The sequence below is a fragment of the Rhineura floridana genome, chromosome 7 (assembly GCF_030035675.1).
Source record: "Rhineura floridana isolate rRhiFlo1 chromosome 7, rRhiFlo1.hap2, whole genome shotgun sequence".
Classification (NCBI taxonomy): Eukaryota; Metazoa; Chordata; class Lepidosauria; order Squamata; family Rhineuridae; genus Rhineura; species Rhineura floridana.
Genome location: NC_084486.1, coordinates 46,697,016 through 46,716,836, shown reverse-complemented (window position 1 = coordinate 46,716,836; position 19,821 = coordinate 46,697,016). Strand labels below are relative to the sequence as shown.

The following is a 19,821-nucleotide window of genomic DNA, read 5'->3' as shown; positions in this document are numbered from 1 at the left end:
CCCAGTCAAGTCTCAACCCACCTGTGTATCTTCATTGCTCTCAAAGATAACAGCCCTGGGTTGGTCTTCTGTAAGCTGCTACCGTTACTTTCTCAAATACTTTGCTGCCACTAGTGATACTGTTGCCCCCTTTTACTCTTATAAAAGCTGGCCAAGAACCAAGCATGTGTTAAACATACAAACAAGTTTATTTATTTAATAGATATTCTTAAGCAAGATTGGTTACATTTCAAGTTCTCAAGCATATCTCTAGATATGTTCTTTACTTATAGTTTCAATAGTCTTTACTATATTGCCAATTGATATCACCCTGCCTATAACCCTCTACAACCCCCTCACACCCACCCACCCTACAGCCCTCTCTATCCCAACCAATATCAAACCCTAAAAAGTCAATTCCCTATCTAACTATCAACTGTCAAGCACTCTCATATAAATATTCACTATCAGGCAAAAAACCGTGCAATTTAAGAACATACCTATAGCCAACAGATATTTCTATCAAACTTTAAAAAGCAGGGAAATTGGGCAGCTATAGTGAATGCACCAGGGGAGCAGGAGACCTGACCTCCTCTCTGAGATATTGTACTGCCCTACAAATCTGTCAAAATGCAAACACAATTTGGGTTGGTCTTTCACAGTCCAATCCACTTCCTGTGTAGCTTGGAAGAATTTGGTAACATGTTCCTCTGAGCATATGGTGAGTGGTGGCAACACCTGCAATCAGCCCAAATAACAGAAACAAAACATGTGCTGTGCTGATCTTGTTTTAGCAGGGAGGAAGCAATGATATTAAAACAGTTGATATAGTTCAGATACTCACTTTAAATATGTCTGATTTACTTTGCAATTTTAGTGACGTTTCCTATCGTAAATCATTTTCTTTGCTTCTATTTCTGTGAATATGTGAAGTATAGCAACACTTTGCAAAATTTACACTAAAACTACACCCCTGCCCACTCCAGGCCTCCCTCCCCATGGTCAGTTGGGAGGTAAGAAATGGGATTCTGTGCATGTCTGCCAAGAATGGATTGATCATATGCATGCTTACTGAGTTCAGTGGGATTTACTCCCCTGCAATCATGCTTAGGATAGGTGAAACTGACCACAGGGGATGGGGAAGGAGGAGGAGGAAGAGGAAGGAGAAGAAGGGCAGAGGGCAGGAGGGGGATGGGAGCAGGCAGGAGGGGGAAGGGAGGAGAAGAACAGGTTTGATCATTTGCATGTTTATGGAGTTCAGTGAGATTTACTTAGGATAGGTAAAACTGACCAGGGAGGGAAGAAGGGAAGGCTGGAGGAGGAAGAAGAGGGGAGAGAAGGAGGAAGGGAGAGGAGAGGAGGAAGAGGGGAAAGGCAGGCCTGATCATTTGCATGCTTATTGAGTTCAGTGGGATTTACTCCAATGCAATCATGGTTAGGATAGGTAAAACTGACCATGGGAAGGAGGAGGGGAGAGGAGAGGGAAGGAGAAAGGGAGAGGAGAGGGAAGGAGAAAGGGAGAGGAGAGGGAAGGAGAAAGGGAGGGGAGAGGGAAGGAGAAAGGGAGGGGGGAAGGTAGCGGAAGGAGGGGATTGGAGGGAGAGGGGCAAAGGAAGGGGGAGGGCAGGTTTGATCATTTGCATGCTTTTTGAGTTCAGTGGGATTTACTCCCATGCAATCATGCTTAAGATAGGTAAAACTGACCATGAAGAAGAGGAGGGGGGAGGGCAAGGCTGTGGAGTCAGTAAGCCAAACCTTTGACTCCGACTCCTCTATTTTTCTACTGTCCGACTCCGACTCCACCCAGAATTGCTTCTTGTCAATCAAAATTTATTTGGAAGTCAGAGTTGGTACATTCTACAGACTCTTGACTCCTCCCAAAATTGCTCCCGACTCCGACTCCACAGCCCTGGGGAGGGGGAAGGAGATTGAAAGGGTATGGGGAGGAAGGAGCAAAGGAGGGAGGAGAAGGGAGGGTGGGTTTGCATCATTTGCATACTTTTTGAGTTCAGTGGGATTTATTTCTGTTTAATCATGTTTAGGATAGGTGAAACTGACCTGGGGGAGGGGCAGGGACGAGAGGAGAAGGAGGGGGAGGTTGTAGTCCAACACTCTAACCACTACACCACACTGGCTCTCTTTTAGCAGTATTCACAGGGGGGTTACCATTGCCTTCCTCTGAGGCTGAAAGGCAATGACTGGCCCAAGGTCACCCAGTGCGCTTCATGGCTGTGTGGGGATTCAAACCCTGGTTTCCAAGGTCATAGTCCAACACTGATGAGGGGGAGGAGATTGGGTGGGTGGGCACTGGGCAGAGGGGAAGCCCCTTTCCTTTCCTAAAGGAAAACATTGTGTACAGTATCATTGCTTTTCAGCGTTTCTCCCATCCTTTTATTCTACAGCAGGCACATGTAGCCTCCCACCCAAATTTAAACCATAGCTCTCCCTGGCCACATCCACACCAGGCCTTTATTCTACTTTAGACAGTCATGGCTTCTCCCAAAGAATTCTGGGAAGTGTAGTTAGTGAAGAGTGCTAGGAGACGCCCTGTTCCCCTCTCAGAGCTTCAGTCAGAGCGGCTGACTGTTAAAACAGTCTGGCCACTGGAGCTCTGTCAGGGGAACAGGAGTCTCCTCTCAGCACCCTTCACAAACTACACTTTCCAGGATTCTTTGTGGGAAGCCATGACCGTCTCAAATGAAATAAAGGTCTGGTGTGGGTGTGGCCCCGATTAGGCAACCCCAGCAGCTGTGAGTCTAGCTTTTAGAACACCAACAGTTGGTTCTTACTGAGTATGCCCGACATTATCATTGAGTTCAATGTAAAATTTCATAAATGAATTGAAAATCAGCCAGGCATTTTTTTAAACTTTTAAACTGCAGAAGATAAAGGTCAGTAATAGGATTACAGGAACTCTGTGAACATGGCTGATTTTTAATTAATGTCAACAAATTATGAGAACTCTGACAGAAAAAAGTCCAACGGGTCTGGGGTTTTTCCTCTCTCTTTTCACACTTTGAACGCTCGATTCTCTCTAACTATTTTCCGTATTGCCATGAAAATTTACAGGGTTGTTAAGCAAGTGTTTCTGAGTTCAGGACTGTAAGTTTTGTAAAGTTTTGTTTTGAAATGAGCTTATGGGAAGCATCAGAATGTCATAGGGGGTATTTTCAATTTAACGTTATGGAATGTGAAAAATCCACGCTGGCTATAGTATACAGTCACTCTTGTGGCTGTATAAGTAAACCCTCAGACACTCAGCCAATCACAAACCAGTCTACACGAACATTCTGTCTCACTCATTCCCCCTCTCATTACTCACCACTTAACCTTATTCATTCCAATATTCTAACTCACCATTTATAACATAATACAAACGCATACAACATTTTAAAATATAAGTGCAGAACATCACACACACACACAGAGAAAAGGAGCAGCGAAGTCTGTATCAAAGAGGAGCCCTTTTGCAGGGCTGTGCGCAAAGCTCTTAACTCCTGGCCTAACTTGTTTTGTAGCATTCCCTTAATAATTATGTGTCTGTTTCCAGAAGATGGCATATGCATATGGTACAAATGCCAAAATCTTGAGGCCCAATTGGTTGTACTAAACTTTCAGGTGAAAAAAAGTCTGTAAGAGGTGGTACTCAGATTAACTGCAGAGCTCTAATGTACATCAGGGATGGGGAACCTGTGGCCTTCCAGATGAAGTTGGACCACAGCTCCTCTCACCATTGACCATGGTGGGTGGGGCTGATGGGAGCTGGAGTCCAACATCTGAAGAACCACAAGTTCCCCATCCCTGCTGCAAACCAAACCTACATCTAGCCAAACAATGACACAATACAGCACTGACACTTCTGTTGTGCAAACAGCACCTAAACAATAAGAACGCAGCTAGGCAAATGCTGACTGGCTTCAGCAACATCCAGATTCTATCCTGCTTTATAAACTGTACTCCAGTTCATGAAATCTAGTTATATACTCAGAAGTTACTATTTAAAGACATCAGTTACCCACTAGTGTTCAAACCAAATGAAGCTATTCTGAAGCCTTACTCCTCAACATCTTTTTAAAAAGTAACATGCAGTCCAGTCTTAACCTTATTTATTCAGAAATATGTCCCACTGTGTTTAGTGGAGCTTCCAGCACATGCTTGCAGCTTTCATGTCTTAGATTTCAGTCATTTTATGACTCTCTCAATTATTTAACCTGCAGCATTCTAGAACAGCTTGCAAAAGTAAAGTTCATAACTTTAGAAAATGGCTCAGAACAGCCTAAAGGCGCATAGATATTTGTTACTGTATTTTTTGGCTGCTCTCTTCACTGCAATAAGAAAGGTGGCACACAACAATACCAGTTTACATAAAACCTTAAGGGTCCACTGAAAACTGTTACATAATACAGTTCAACTACTGAAGCTGTAATGGGGTGAGGAAGGGGGAGTCCGACCCTGAGCAATGCCTGGGGACCACCCTATGTAAGCCACTGTGAGCATCTGGGGAGAAAAGAGTGAGATATAAACATAATACAGGAACTATTCTCCCTTAGGTTTAGGCTCATGTCTGCATATTACCAGGGGAAAATGGCTACTGACCGTTCAACAGCTTGCTTTGATTCTTCCTTATCCTTTTCCTGAAGTTCAAAAGTTCTCACTTTATTCTTCAGTTCTAGAACTTGTGCCTTCAACTGTGATTCATGATCATTTAACCTTTGTATTTTAGATTCTGAAAGGCTGAGTTTCTCCCGCATGTCTTTTACCTCTCTTTCCATGGCTAAAATGGCTGATTCTTTCTCTGTCAGTGTTCGCTCTAAACAGGCTATACTGGCCTCTTTCAACCTACACTCTTCCAACAGACCATCATTTTTTTTAATTTTCTCAAAATAGCCAAGGGTTCTGTTTTCCTCTTCCTGATATTTTTCAGCATAACACGCATTTTCATGTTGCAAGTCCCTTAACTGATTAAGGAGGCACTTATTTTCCTGCAAGGATGCGTCCCTCTGACTCGCCATTTCACTCAGCTTCAACTTTAGCAGAGATATCTCATCTTCAGCCTCCAAGGAGTTCCTCCGCAACTGCTCCACTTGTTGGAGAAGGTCTTCAATCTGGGTGCTCTTTTGAGAAGAAGCATGAACTATCTGCTTGCTCACTTCCCAGATATTTTCAATGCTGTGGTGAAATGAGCTGTTTCGACCAAGGTTCACCTGAGTTTGTTCAGGCTTCTCTTTGGGTAACTCTGTCATCTCTATTCGATTTGCCAAGTCAACATCCACAGCAGGATACTGCAGACTTATCTTGTTTAGCTCACCTATTTTTACTTCAACTGCCTTTATCGTGGATTTTTTCTCTGCAATATTTTGGCTAGCAGTCTCTATTTCTTGAAGCAGCACCTGAAGCTTCTCTTCTTGGTCCTTATTTTTATCTCTCAGCATGACTAATTCAGACATTATCTTCCCACAATTAGCCTGCTGCTGGTAGAGTTCCCTGCTCAAAGCAGAAGCCTTTTCTTCTGAAGAAGAAAGCTCCTGGCACAAGCTAGTCATCTTTCTAGAAAAGCCCTCATTCTCATTTTTCTCTTTGCCCAATTCCTCTCTAAGTGCAGCCAACTGCATTTCTAGCATTTGGTTGGTTTCTCGCAGTACCACCATCTCTCCCTTTTCCTTCAAAGTGGGGGGTTGCATTTCTTGAGGGCTCTTTGCCTCTATAGCATCTTTAGAATGGTTGGTAACCGACCCTATAAGAATTAAAAAGAAAGATGGTTACTTTTCTTGAACCGTAATCCAACACGTGTAGCAAGCAACAATTTTCCGGAAGATTTGTAGCCAGTAAAAATGTACTTGGGTAGAACACCTTCATTCAGAAATGAGTGTTCTCCCTCATCTGGAGACCATCTTTTTAATTTCTGCTTTAATCTCAAATTCGAGTCTTAGGTAAAGTCAGAAAGCCTTACCTTACATCTAAAAAGGTATGAAAACACCATCAGTGGGCAAGGACCCGGAAAGTTCACTTCAAGTGATCAACTGTTATTGTAAACAGCCCTTGGTAGATATGGGAATTCTTCTAGGAATATTTTCCTCTTAAGTTGCCATTGTTTATTAGCCACCGTTGTTTTTTCATTTTATCATGTTCCCAGTTGGGAACTAATTTGTAATGTAATTGTTGTAAACCACTCAGAGAGCTTCGGCTATGGGGCGGTATATAAATGCAATTTAATAATAAATAATAATAATAATAAATAATAATAATTACTTCAACTTAAGGAAGTCTTAATCTCGACCATACTTAAAGCTCCCAAAGACCAAACAGGAAGTAGTATCCAGTTGGAAAAAAGGAGCCTTTGATTGATGTTTTGAAAGAATTTTGAGTGTAGTAAGTTGCCTTATACCCAATCAGATCACTAATTCATCTAGTTCAGTATTGACTGGCATTGACTCCACAGGTGTCAAGACAGGAACCTCTCCCAGCCCTACTTAGAAGATGCAATGGATTGAACCTGAAATATTTTGCATGCAAAGCACGTCTCTACCACTGAGCTATAGCCTTCCCCCAGTTTGTAACCATAGCCTACCATCTTGATTCCTTCTGCGCCAACTAATCTACAAGTCAAAAGGACAATTTGAAGTCAATCCAGTTGCCTATTGGTCAGTTAAATCAAAAACTGCTGCCCTAGATTCAGGCTATGGTAAGACAGCAAATGTTTCAGGAGCAAGGAGCAGTCCACACAGCAACCTACATAAGTAGAAACGTTACTTCTTTGAAATGGAGATTGTGATAAAAGACACAACCATCGCCCCCCGGAATGCTTTAAGAAAAGCCTGCAACTTTTTCATGCTTTAGGATAAATTATATTTATTAGCAGGAGGTTGGAAAAATTAGACCTTTTGAAGGCAGGGTTCTGGGTCTAAATAGATACAAAAGCCAGATACACTCGGATGTATGAAATGCTTGCATTTTTTCCTAAAAAAACATTAAAAGGGCGTTGGTAAATTACAAAATTGCATTCTCTCAGCACAATCCTACACATGCTTACTTAGAAATAAGTCCATCAGTGTTCAATGGGGCTTACTCTGTGTGTTTAGGATTGCAGCCTCAGTAATTTCAGGCAGTATCCATACTTTTTATCCTAGTACAGAATATTCTATACAGATTACTGGCTCACACACACCACATTCTGGCATGTGACCATATAGTTTCTCTGCATTAAAGAAACATGAAAGAAGATCCACTTGATTCATAGAATGTTTTACCATTTAGTACCAACTGTCCATTACAAGGATCAATTTCATACTTTAAAAGGTAAAGAATAATCTGAATAGTTTCCTTGCTGAAGGCCTACACAGACATGTTTCCCCAGATGGGCAGCTTTTTGCTAGGGAAATACAGAGAATCAGTTGCATTTTAAATGTCTTCTTATTAATTTATTATGTGCTACCTTCAAAATTTTATATATACACAAACATAAAAGCAAGATGAAAACTTTTTTTCTTTAAACGTTTCAGATTCCCGTCATGATTTCTTCAGCTCCATGCACAGGCCCAAGTACAAGATGTTTCTCAACGAGAATGATTTATCCCTTCATATTCCTAAGATTTGTTGCCTGTTAGACAGGGAAAAAAAAGAAATGGACTACCTTCAAGTCGATTCCGACTTATGGCGACCCTATGAAGGGTTTTCATGGTAAGCGGTATTCAGAGAGGGTTTACCATTGCTTTCCCCTGAGGCTGAGAGGCAGTGACTGGCCCAAGGTCACCCAGTCAGCTTCAAGGCTGTGTGGGGATTCGAACCCTGGTCTCCCAGGTTGTAGTCCACCACCTTAACCACTACACCACACCAGAGTGGTACGATTTGTTCAGGTGGTCTTCTAGGATTATCTAGCAATGTTGTTTTCTGGGGTATTTTTTCCATCTCAAACCTCTGGTTAAAAATATGCTAAGTATGGCTGGTTTAACCTCAGCATAGACAGAGCACTACAGTACGGCATGGGCAAGGCTGAAAAGGACAGAGGTGAAATTAGCATGGAAGAGAGGTGGGAATTTGCAGAGCACCCCTATGAAGCATAGGTTAAGGAAACACCGCGCCAGCACTGGACTTATATAGTTAGTATTTGGAATGTTCTTTTGACTAGAAGACGTAGAAAAATCAAGTTACATTTAAGTATACACACAAACAGGACCAGCATGAGCAGATTCACTGAACGAAGATAATTCACAAAATGGAAGGACAGCTTACATCAGTTCTATAAGGAATAGATACAACATGCAAAAGCAAGAGCTGGTTATCAGTTAAGACACATTTATTTTGGACTTGTATAAAATAAAAGCAATAGGCAATACGATGCAAGATGCATATCCATGTTTGATTTGTCAGTCGGCTTTCTTCGCAACCATTCATTTATGCTGCGGCTCTTTTGCTTTCATTCTGACACACAAGTAACTTTTGACCTCAGGAGCCTCTGTGCATCTGCAGAACAGGAAGTGATACCTTGCTTTGCAGGTGGACCTTCCACCTCCTCTGCACTTTCTAAACATCGCTTTCTTCCACCACCCACATTTCTCTCCATGGGCTCACTAGAATGGAAGCAGCTTGCTTTGATAGGGTTCTCTTGCTCCATTTCTTGTTTAATACTGGTGATTGTGTTCTCCTGCATTAATATAAAAGAAAGACAATTGTATTAAAATGGAGAAGTATTAAGAGGTCACTTGGTCTGCAATTTCTAGTTTAAAAATTTCCTCCAATGTATGGATAAATTTAAGCTAACTCAAAAAAGAAAGTTCAAAAATATTCACATACACACACCCTACCCATGATAGCCATTTATTTAGTTTGTCAACAATACTCAGTTCAGATTTACACATCTCTTTACTTTCACTTCACCCTTGTCAGGGCTGCCAAACAGTGATGTGGGGCAGAACATTTTCCAGTGCTTTATTTTTCCATGGAATTTTTTCCATTTATACATTCATTAGAAACAACGAATGGATCCCAAATGCAAATAAACATTAGGCAAGCTTGGCAGTTTCAGCATATGCAGCTTTGTTTAATGACACAAATAAATAAACATGGCAAGTTACATCACTCTCCAGGCCATCAAAAAAATTTCTGATGCAAATTACCCTAATCTGGAAAATTTTCCCAACTCAACACTTTCCAAAAAGCCCACATCACTGCTGCCAACAGGATTCTCTCTGCATGGATCATTTATTTGCATGTGCAGATGCATATATTCTGAGATGCATATATTCTGAGCAGATGTGCAGAGTTGTTAGAAATCCAGCAACTGCTCTCCTTTGATGCCCCAAGAATTTTAGTTCCTTGATCAGTAGTTTGCCTGGCTGCAAATAAGAAAGAATACGGCATACCTCTCCAGGTTCCTCTTTCCCTTGAAGCATGCATAAGAGAAGAAACCCAAAACTTTCCAACTTCCTCATCTGGCATTTTGCCTGGAGAGAGAAAATTCTGGGGGAAGGATCCCTGCCCCCTCATTATGCCCCCCACATAATGGGTTCATACATGCCCTCACCTCTCTACAGACCTTTGTTATTTCCTCATTATGATTAAATATTTTATCCATTCTTCTGCTCACAGAATACTCAGAACAACTTGTCACATAAAAGAAACAATACCAGTTTAAAAACAAAATACAAAGTTCAAGAACTTAGACAAGAGTTACATTAAGAGTAAAGTAAAATATTGAATTTTGGATTTGTTTGTCTTAATGAGTGGGTCGGAATCCAGAGAGCTCTATCATATGTCACTCCTTCAGCAACTCTCACATTGCCCTAGATATGGGTGCAGAAAATTTGGTTCTTCATATGTTGCTGAACTACAACTCCCATCATCCCTGGCCACTAGGTATGCTTGCTGGGGCTGATGGGAGCTGGAGTACATCCTATACTGGGAGGAGACTGCATTGTGGAAGGCTGTATTAGACAGAAGACATTCCTCCTCATTGACGATTTGGGATTTTCTCTATTTTGATAAAACTTTTGCTGTCGACACAGAGTTAAGGATTTGGTAAGAAAGAAAAGTTTCAAGGAAAAAAATAAGCTCCTTTCTTTTCCCTTTCCTTCCTTTGCATTTTACCTCACTGTTCTTAATGGTCAGCTTGTGGTAGGCTGGTAGCCCATACTGTATATTGATTAGAAATAGCCTTCCCCTCAGAGCTCCCCATATATATTCTAAGATGATGCCCCCAAGTTTAAAGAGGTCTCTGTTTATTTTTTCCCCCTCTAGTTTGACTGTAGAGGTTTTTCGTTCCAAATTCTGGGAAGTCGGCCAAGCTCCTAAGCATGTAACATCAACAGTGATAACAGGCTGCCAGTCCTTTTATAGCTTTCCTGTTTCCGACTGAAGTCTGACACCTGGAATGAGGTATTGGCGTTGACAGTTTAGAGATTGCCAGATTGATAAGTGTGCGAAATTCCCAGGGTAACACGTCAGGTACCCCATCATTTGTTCTTCATTTCATCTTATAAAAGGTGTATGTTGAGCCCCACATTTTACCACTTTCTTGGACTTGGTCACTCACCCTACTTTTGCTGTGTTGGGAGAGTTCAAGGCTTGCTTTCCCTTGGGACTTGGTAGGTGAGAAATATTCATTCTTATCCTGTAAAATCTAAGTATCCAATACTTGAAGTCTAGACTTATTTGACTATATCATAGTATAATAATATGCTATAAAGCTTGAATAATAATACTGACCAGTGTTTAACTGAACAGGCTTTGCATAACAGCCTGACATATTCTATGATATTGCTTTACCTTGAGAATATAACTCAATTTACTGTCTAAAGCCCGGAATCTATGTTACCTAAGAATTAAGCGTGTATGAAACAAACGTTATTAGTTATTCTGCTGTGAAGATCCCTTTTTTTGCTGATATATCCCTAAGAGAATCTTTGGTGGGATTTTTCCTCTTTTGATCTGCCCTGTGGATATCTCCATTGCTCAGAGACAGTGAATGCTTAAGTTAGTACAGCATTTGGCAAGAGAAACTCTGTAGGGCCACAAGGTTAAAAAGGATTTTTTGTGAACCCTCAGTCCTGTGCATACACTAGAAAGAGGTAGTTCAGACTACCCTTAATGCCATCTTCCACCTCCCCGCCCACCCAAATTCTGTCCATTCTGCCTTGCATATTGTTGACATTTTTAAATTAAGCTGCATCATGAATTCAAGTCAGTCACATTCTGCCCTTCTTGAAATCCAAATCAGGTGCTTTTTGCCCCTAAATTTTTTTTGACTACATTTATACCCCAGATTTGTTTTGAAGACACTATGCATGGTGGTCAAGATGTTTCCTACCCAGGCATTGTCCAGAACCAGACATATCCAGCTTCTGCAAGGATGCTGCATCATGTGCATCCAGACCACGCCCTGGAGCAAAATGCTTTTGCTATGTCCGAAGGCAGCAAGGCAAATCCTGCTATTAAGCATGTATCAGAACATAAAAATGAGGAACAAGTTTTAAGTCAGGAATCTGGAGACCATTTTAGGCATACCCAAAGGCCTAGGTATGCCTTGTGTGCAAGCGTTTCATTTTCTTTGAACAGCAGTCTTCCCCATTTTAAGAGTGGTTTTGTTCAGAGACATGGAGGCTTGCCATTCAAAAACATTAAAATTCTTAAAGGCCCCCTTGGATGTACTGTACTAAAAGTATGGCCTTTGAATCCCAGCCTGAATGTTTTGCTCTGCGATAGTATTTTCATTTGGCACTGTTATGTGAGCATACAACTGCTATTTTTGAGATTAACAAATGGAAAACTAAACACTCACAGACTCTCTTATGATTGCTTCCAACTGACTTATCAGAACTTGCAGCCTTCTTATTTCGTCATCCTTTTGCTCCACAACTTGACTGAGTTCTTGGATGCGTTGGTTCTGAAGAGCCATTTTCTTCAAGGGAGGAGAAACAAGATTAGGATTAGACGTGACAATGCACTATAATATGTGGCCATTTGGAAACTCAAAATGCGATGAAACTAAGTGTAGGCTGGGTGCAGGTGATCTCTCACAGTTTCATAGACTATGGTTTAGAAAGCCAGGAACAAGTGCTGGGCCTGATTCCTCCATCTTCTCCCACACCAACTTTGCCACTTCATTCCTGGGATCTATTGTCAGAGTTTCCCTTTGCGTCCAAACCAGGGAACTCTGTTTAATGTCAGTTTACAAACCAGGATCTGGTTGGGATGCAACAGGAAATGCCAATTTAACATAAGCCAAGAATGAAAAGCTGAAGCTGGTGTGTGAGGGAGGGAGGGGCAAGTGCTCAAAGACAACTTCATAAACCGTCAGGAAGATAGTTTAAGGTTGGCCTCAGATTTGACCATGAAGACTGTGATGCATTAAAGGCAGATGTTAAAAAAAAATCAAAACACACTTACCTCAGTAGCATCTTGAAGTACTTTAGCAGATTCACTCAGTTTATTCTCTCTTATTGTCACCTCTACAATACAGAGATTTTAAAAGCCCACATTAAATAAATGTCATGGAATGAATTGCTCAGATTTGCTTAGCGATGCATCAGGCATGGTCCTATATTTGCCTGATAACAATAGCACACATTTCCTTCTTCCTTTAAAACACTAGTAGAAAGACAACATATGTCCTTTGATACCTCAGATCTACATTTTAGGACCAACCAAATTCTCTTGTTATCAGTTTCAACTGTGTTTAATATTGTATTTTTCAATTGTCACATGCCCTAGAACCACATGGTGAAGGGGGAGTAGGAAACTGATTATTATTGGCTATATAACCTCACAGATGGGATCCAAAAGGCAACTGGGCAACATTCCCTTTAAGAACAGACTTCTTTAAGAACAGCAGTTTGCCGTGGCAGGAGGAGCCATGACCCAAGAAACACAACCCCAAAGTCCCCTTGGGCACACAGAACTGGGTGTGCATTTCTTTAGAACCCAGCCAACACTTTTATTATGTTTCCCACCATACCTACCCTCGCTCCTGCACAGGAGCTTCGCTTGAGTTTCCGATAATGCAGCGGTAACCTCTGCCAGTTGTTTTTCAAGCTGCTTAATAGTCGTTTGGGGCTCTTCTAAGGCATCGAGTATCCCGTATGCTATTTCAGCCTGCTGCTTAATATCAGCAACATTCTCTTGCAGGGACTCGACCATGCAGGAAAGATCAGTGGCATTGCTTGGCTCTCTAGCTTCCCCTCCCTTGTTGCAAAGCACACAAAAAATAAGAAGGAAGAAAAAATTGAACAATCGCTCATACAGATCTGCAAAAGCTTCAATGGCCACTAGAAGGTGATATCACACCAGAGTACCACTGGAAAAGTCCTGCCACACTGGAGGAGGGGAGAATTAAAAAAAAAAGGTCCTTCATGAAGTTTGCTTGATCAGCCAACCACACTCACACGTCACAGTTAACTTGGCATAACGAGGCAAAGACAGACCCTCAAGTTAAAGGAACAGAGGAAGTTGCCTTATACCAAGGCAGACCACTGGCCCATCTACCTCAGTATTGCCTTCACTGACTGGCAGAAGCTCTCCAGGATTCTCTCCCAACCCTCCCTTGATTCTCTCCCAACCCTCCCTGGGGATTGAACGTGGGGCCTTCTGCATGCAAAACAAATGCTCTACCACTGAGTTATGGTCCTTCCATACGGCTGCACTTTCTTCCTTTTCATCTTGACTCCTTAAAGATCAGAGAACCCAGTGCTTAGGGTAACCCAACCTATCTGTTAAAAGGTTTGCGTGTCAGTTTGAAAGAGGGCACGTTCCTTTAGAAAGACCCCTGAAGTTTCAAACTGTGAGCCTCTCAAGTGCCTTTCAGACTGACCCCATTGGCACAGCAAGACCTTCGCAACAATCAAATTAGGTTTTTGGTGCCATGTTAATATTAGGAGCCCACTGAGTTCAAGGACTAGGCTTCGGAAATTCATCTTTTAGAGGTTCAAGGTGGAATATGGTACCGGCATTCCAAGCTGCTCATTAGACTGTGCCTCTTGAGTCTCTTCGTCTCCTCCTCTGCCATTTGTCAGTGGGATACATTCCTTCATCAGGTCCTTGTAAATCTTCATGCGCTCCTCACAGTTGTCCTCCATCATTTCTTGCTTCCAGTCAACAAACTTCCTACGCAGAACCAGTGACAGAAATAAAGCATACATCAGGTGTCCCTCCTGAAGATAAACCTCTATACCAGGGGTAGGGAAACTTTGTCATTCTGAGGGCCACATTTCCTTGAAAGCAACCTGCCAGGAACCATGTGAAAGTGGTTCAGTGGGGCCAGAGGCAAAATGGCAGCACAACTAATGTAAATTTTACCTCTGTAGAGTAGGTTAGTTTCTACACACACATGCACATCTAGCCTCCTTTCTGGCAGGCAAAAGGCATTACCTGAGTTCAAAGACATATTCCAGCCAGGCAAAAACACTCAAGTAGGGTGCAAAGCAGGGCCAGGGAGGGGTGTGGCCTGGGCAGAGTCCTGAGGACCACACAGAGAGGCCTGGAGGGCCAAATTTGGTCCCTGGACCCGAGGCTTCCCATCCCTGCTCTACACTATTCAAACTGTACCAACAAACTTTTTAAACATTTCAACTTAAGCTAAAATAATCGTAGATGAGCTAAGGAATTTGCCTGAACTCTTGTACCTCTGGGAGCTGCTTCAAATTCCACTAGCCAATGGCCAGGGGCGGGGGGGGGGAAGAGGGAGGAAAAAACGTGGCTTATGCATTTGCTAGCATCAGGAAATTCTGGACTTCCCGGAAGTAGTGCTGGCTGGTGGTTGTCTCTGAGGGAGCTCTGCCTCAGAGGAAGCTTTTTTCAGGTTAAAAGCCAGCCAAGAGGAATCTTGGACTGGCTTAAATGTTCTCCAAGGTATAGGAGAACCGATCAGATTTTCCACAAGACTTCGTTGAGCTGTCGGCGGCTGGAATTGATCAGGAAATTCCTGAGATAAGAAGGCATGCCGATCGGCTGAAGACGGAGTCAGGATTTCCACGCAAGCTGTACTGGAAAAAAGCGAAGCGTTTTTTTTTCTTCTTAAAAAAAAACGTTCTTAACCAGCGAGCCTACTTCTGTCTAAATCTTATCATTCGGCTTAAATTACTGCAATAAAAGGGATTTGTTTACGAATCAGCAACTGAGAAACCTGGGTGAGTCATACTTTTTCTCTTTTAAATATAATTAAGGAAGAAAGAAAATGTAAACAACTTATATACTTTTTTTACGACAAAAAGCTGGCCTGAATTTGGAGTTTTAAAGTTTAAAAACGGATGAGAGGTAATTATTATATTTTGGACTATTTTTCTCTTTGGACTATTTCTCTTTGGACGAATCTGCTGCTCGTATATGTTACTAATTGTTTGGTGTTGGGAACCAGAATTGTTTTGCATTCTTGGATGTAGATAAGAACTGTGCTGTGCTGGCTGGACTTCAATAACAGGCCTGGAATATTAACTCTTTTGTTGGTGGAGGAAAAAAAAAAAGAAATAGACTGCCTCTAGGTTTTGAAACAGTGATTAATATCAGAAATTAAAGGCTTCTCTTGAAAATGACAACTAGAAAAGCAACTAAGGCCCAGGAGCGAAGAGGTTCTACTGATCCACAGGAAGGGGCTATACCCCCAGATATGTTTCAAAAAATAATGGAAGGGATTAATGATATAAAACAGGAAATGAAAACTGAACTGACAGATATAAAAGACTATATTAAAACACAAGTGGATGAGATCAAAGGGACAATTGGGCAAATAAAGGAGGATGCAAAAAACACTAAAGAAAAGGTACAAATCTTGGAGAATAGAACAGATATATTAAATCTGGAATTAGAAAAAAACCTGGATTATATGGCTGTGACTGAAATGAGAAATAAAGAACATTGTTTGAGATTCCGTGCAATTCCTGAGGAAACAGGTGAAGACATCAGAGATAAAATTGTTAATGCTCTAGTAAAATTTCTGGATTTGAATGAAGATCGGATGGAATTTGAAATAGACAAAGTGTATAGAATTAATTCCAGATATGCAACAATGAATAAAATTCCAAGAGATGTGCTTGTTCATTTTATAAAGAAGACGACCAGAGATATGGTATTACAGCAACACTTTAAAAATACCTTTAAAATTGATGGTAAGGAAATACTGGTGATGAAAGAAATTCCTATTAGACTTTTACGTAAGAGAAAAGAATATGCTTTCCTTACAGAGAAACTTAAGCAACGCAAAATTCAATTTAGATGGGATGTTCCAGAAGGAGTGATCTTTACATTCAGACAACAGAAATATAGATTGAATACTGTTCAAAAAGCAAGGGACTTCTTGAGAAAAGCTTCAAAAGACATGGATGAAGATAAACTCAAAGATATGGATATAATTCCTGGGAAACAAAGTCAACAAAGATATGCAGAGGAAGGGAAGGAAGATGATGGATTAAAAGGAGCATCAGGCACATTTTAAAATACACGCTTAAAGATGGATTACAAATATCTAACTTGGAATATAAATGAAGCCAATACGGCGCAGAAGAGAAAGAAAGTGTTTCATTATTTGAAAAAATTTAAATTGGATATAATTTGTTTACAAGAAACTCATATTAAGAAGAAAGATTCCAAATATTTGATTTGTAAAAATTTGGGTGAAGAATTTATTTCGGCTGGACCAAAAAAAAAAAATGGAGTTGTTCTCTACATTAACCCACAATTGCTTCCTAAATTGGTATTACTGGATGATAGTGGTAGATTTGTGGGGGTTGAAATTACTCTACAGGGTACAAACATTTTGATAGTGGGTATCTATGCCCCCAATGAAGATAAAACAAGGTTTTACACAGGACTTATGGAAAAATTGTCAGAGTTTTCATATGACCATTGGTGTGTTATGGGTGATTGGAATGGGGTAATCTCACCAAAAATTGATAGGCTTTCTGAAAAAAATATCAAAGAGACACAGGGTAAATTACCGAAGATTTGCTTTGAACTGATGGAACATTTAGAATTGGTGGATACCTGGAGATATATAAATGATAATGCAAAGGAATTTACTTATTTCTCAGAAAGACACAAAACATTCTCGAGGATTGATATGATTTGGATGTCTAAAATTTTAGCGAAGGATACTTTTAAAATGGATATATTACCAAAAACTTTTTCGGATCATAACCCTGTGATATTAACTTTAAAAAAGAAAAATCTTGGATTTAGATGGAGACTAAATGAATCTTTATTACAGAATGACAAAGTAGTACAAGAATGTAAGAAGAAATTAAAAGAGTTTTTTGAACATAATTTACATAAAGGAACAAGTGAAAATATCGTTTGGGATACAAGTAAGGCATTTATGAGGGGATATTTTATTAAATGTAACTGAATTAAAAAAAAAGAAACAGAAAATGCAATTAATTTTGGAAGAAATAAAACAAAAAGAGGAAGAATTGAAAAAGAATCCAACTAAAGTTTCTATTGTAAATCAAATTAAAATGTTACAGAAGCAAGTATCAATGCTGACAGTTAGAGAAATTGAAAGAAAACTAAATTTCGCTAAACAAAGGACTTTTGAATTTGCAAATAAACCTGGGAAATGGTTAGCATATAAATTAAGAAAAGAACATCAAAAAAATATTATTTTAAAGATACAAGGAGATGAGACGTTGACAGATAATGTAAAAATTAAAAAGATTTTTCATCAATATTATTCAACATTGTACAAATGTCAGGAAATTCCATCTGAAAAAATAGAAGAGTATATATCTAAACAGAATTTGCCTAAAATTACAGACTTTCAGAGACAAGCTATTAATGGCCCTATTACGTCAAGAGAGATATCTGAAGCTATAAACAAAATTAAATTAGGAAAGGCACCAGGACCAGATGGGTTATCTGCAATGTATTATAAATGTTTGGAGGAAGAACTCTTACTACCTTTACAGTCTACAATGAATCTTATTCTGCAAGAGGGAAAGATACCGGATAGTTGGAAAAATGCTAATATAACATTAATACCTAAAGAGGAGCAAGATTTAACTAAAACAAAAAATTATCGACCAATATCTCTATTGAATAATGACTATAAAATTTTTACAATGATCTTGGCAGAAAGATTGAAAATAATATTGCAACAATTTATTCAGGAAGATCAATCAGGGTTTTTACCTAAAAGAAATTACGTGACAACGTCAGGAATGTCTTGAATGTTTTGGAATATTTAGAACAACGAAATGATAAACAAGCAGCTTTGATTTTTTTAGATGCTGAAAAAGCATTTGATAATTTGAATTGGAAATTTATGTTTCAGGTTTTGGAGCAAATGGATTTTGGAGACAATTTTATAAAATGGATTAGATCGATTTATACATCTCAGAAGGCTCAGATAATTGTTAACGGAGATTTAACGGATTCATGTGAAATACAAAAGGGTACAAGACAGGGATGTCCTTTATCTCCCCTTTTATTTATTCTGGTCTTAGAAGTGCTGCTTAGAGATATAAGGCAAGATAAAAGAATTTCGGGATTAAAGATAAAAAAAGAAGAATATAAATTGAGAGCATTTGCTGATGATTTGATAATTGTACTAGAAAATCCTTTGGAAGGAATTAATGTATTGATGGACAAATTAAAAGAATTTGGACCGTTAGCAGGATTTAAGATTAACAATCAAAAAACAAAGATGTTGGTGAAAAATTTAACTTTAAGGGAACAGAAAGTGTTAATGGACAAGACAGATTTTACAATAGAGAAAAAGTTGAAATATTTAGGTATCATTATGACAAATAAAAATTCAAAGTTGTTTCATAATAATTATGAAAAATTATGGACAGAGATTAAGAAAGACTTGCTAAAATGGGATAAACTACAACTGTCATTAATGGGTAGAATATCTGTGATAAAAATGAATGTATTACCGAGAATGATGTTTTTGTTTCAAACAATACCTGTAATATCCTCTGATTTACCTTTTAAACAATGGCAAAAAGATATCTCTAAATTTGTATGGCAAGGAAAAAAACCAAGAGTTAAATTTAAACTACTACAAGATACCAAAGAAAGAGGAGGACTGGGATTACCAAATCTGAGACTTTATTTTGCTGCCTGCTGTCTAGTCTGGATAAAGGAATGGATCTTATTGAGGAATAAAAGACTATTGGATTTGGAGGGTCATAATTTGAAGTGGGGATGGCATGGATATCTATGGTATGACAAAGTAAAAGTAAATGTAGACTTTAACAATCATTTTATAAGACGTCCTCTGTTGAAAATATGGAATAGATATAAACCAAGGTTTTATTCGAAAATACCATTATGTGTCTCAAGCCAAGAAGCGTTTTATAGAAGAGAAATGGCTGGAAAAGAGAAATGGTTAACTTATCAAGAACTATTAGAAAATGTACATGGAGAATATATAATGAAAGAGAGAGAACAACTGACAAAGGAAGGATATAGTTTTCAATGGTTCGCCTATTTACAATTGTTAGAAAGATATAAAATGGACAAGAAAATGTATGGGTTTGAAATAAGTAAATCTGATTTTGAAATAGGATTGTGTACAAATGAAAATATAATTGCGAAAATGTATAAACTCTTATTGAAAATGGATATGGAGGAAGAACAAGTAAAAGAGTGTATGGTAAAGTGGGCAAAAAATTTTGGTTATAACATACAAATGGATCAATGGGAAAATATGTGGAAAAAAGGTTTGAAATTTACACTATGTTATAATCTTAAAGAAAATTTTTATAAAATGATGTACCGTTGGTACATGACTCCAGAAAAGTTGTCAAAAATGTATAGTAATGTTTCTAATGTTTGTTGGAAATGTAAACAACAAGAAGGATCATTTTATCATATGTGGTGGTTGTGTAAAAAGGCAAAATCATTTTGGGCACAGAT

At 39.4% G+C, this 19,821-nt stretch overlaps 1 protein-coding gene across 3 annotated transcripts in view; it reads right to left on the bottom strand.

Annotated features, from left to right (window-relative positions):
* KIF20B (kinesin family member 20B) overlaps window positions 1–19,821 on the bottom strand; it is an 80,442-nt gene that overhangs the window by 33,355 nt on the left and 27,266 nt on the right. For all 3 annotated transcript variants that reach the window (XM_061635459.1, XM_061635461.1, XM_061635460.1), the window contains 6 exons: window positions 13,914–14,073; window positions 12,933–13,155; window positions 12,361–12,422; window positions 11,753–11,872; window positions 8,461–8,620; window positions 4,576–5,713 (listed from right to left, as the gene is read on the bottom strand). In XM_061635459.1, the coding sequence (XP_061491443.1) occupies window positions 4,576–5,713; window positions 8,461–8,620; window positions 11,753–11,872; window positions 12,361–12,422; window positions 12,933–13,155; window positions 13,914–14,073 (1,863 nt within the window). The remainder of the gene's footprint in view (window positions 1–4,575; window positions 5,714–8,460; window positions 8,621–11,752; window positions 11,873–12,360; window positions 12,423–12,932; window positions 13,156–13,913; window positions 14,074–19,821) is intronic.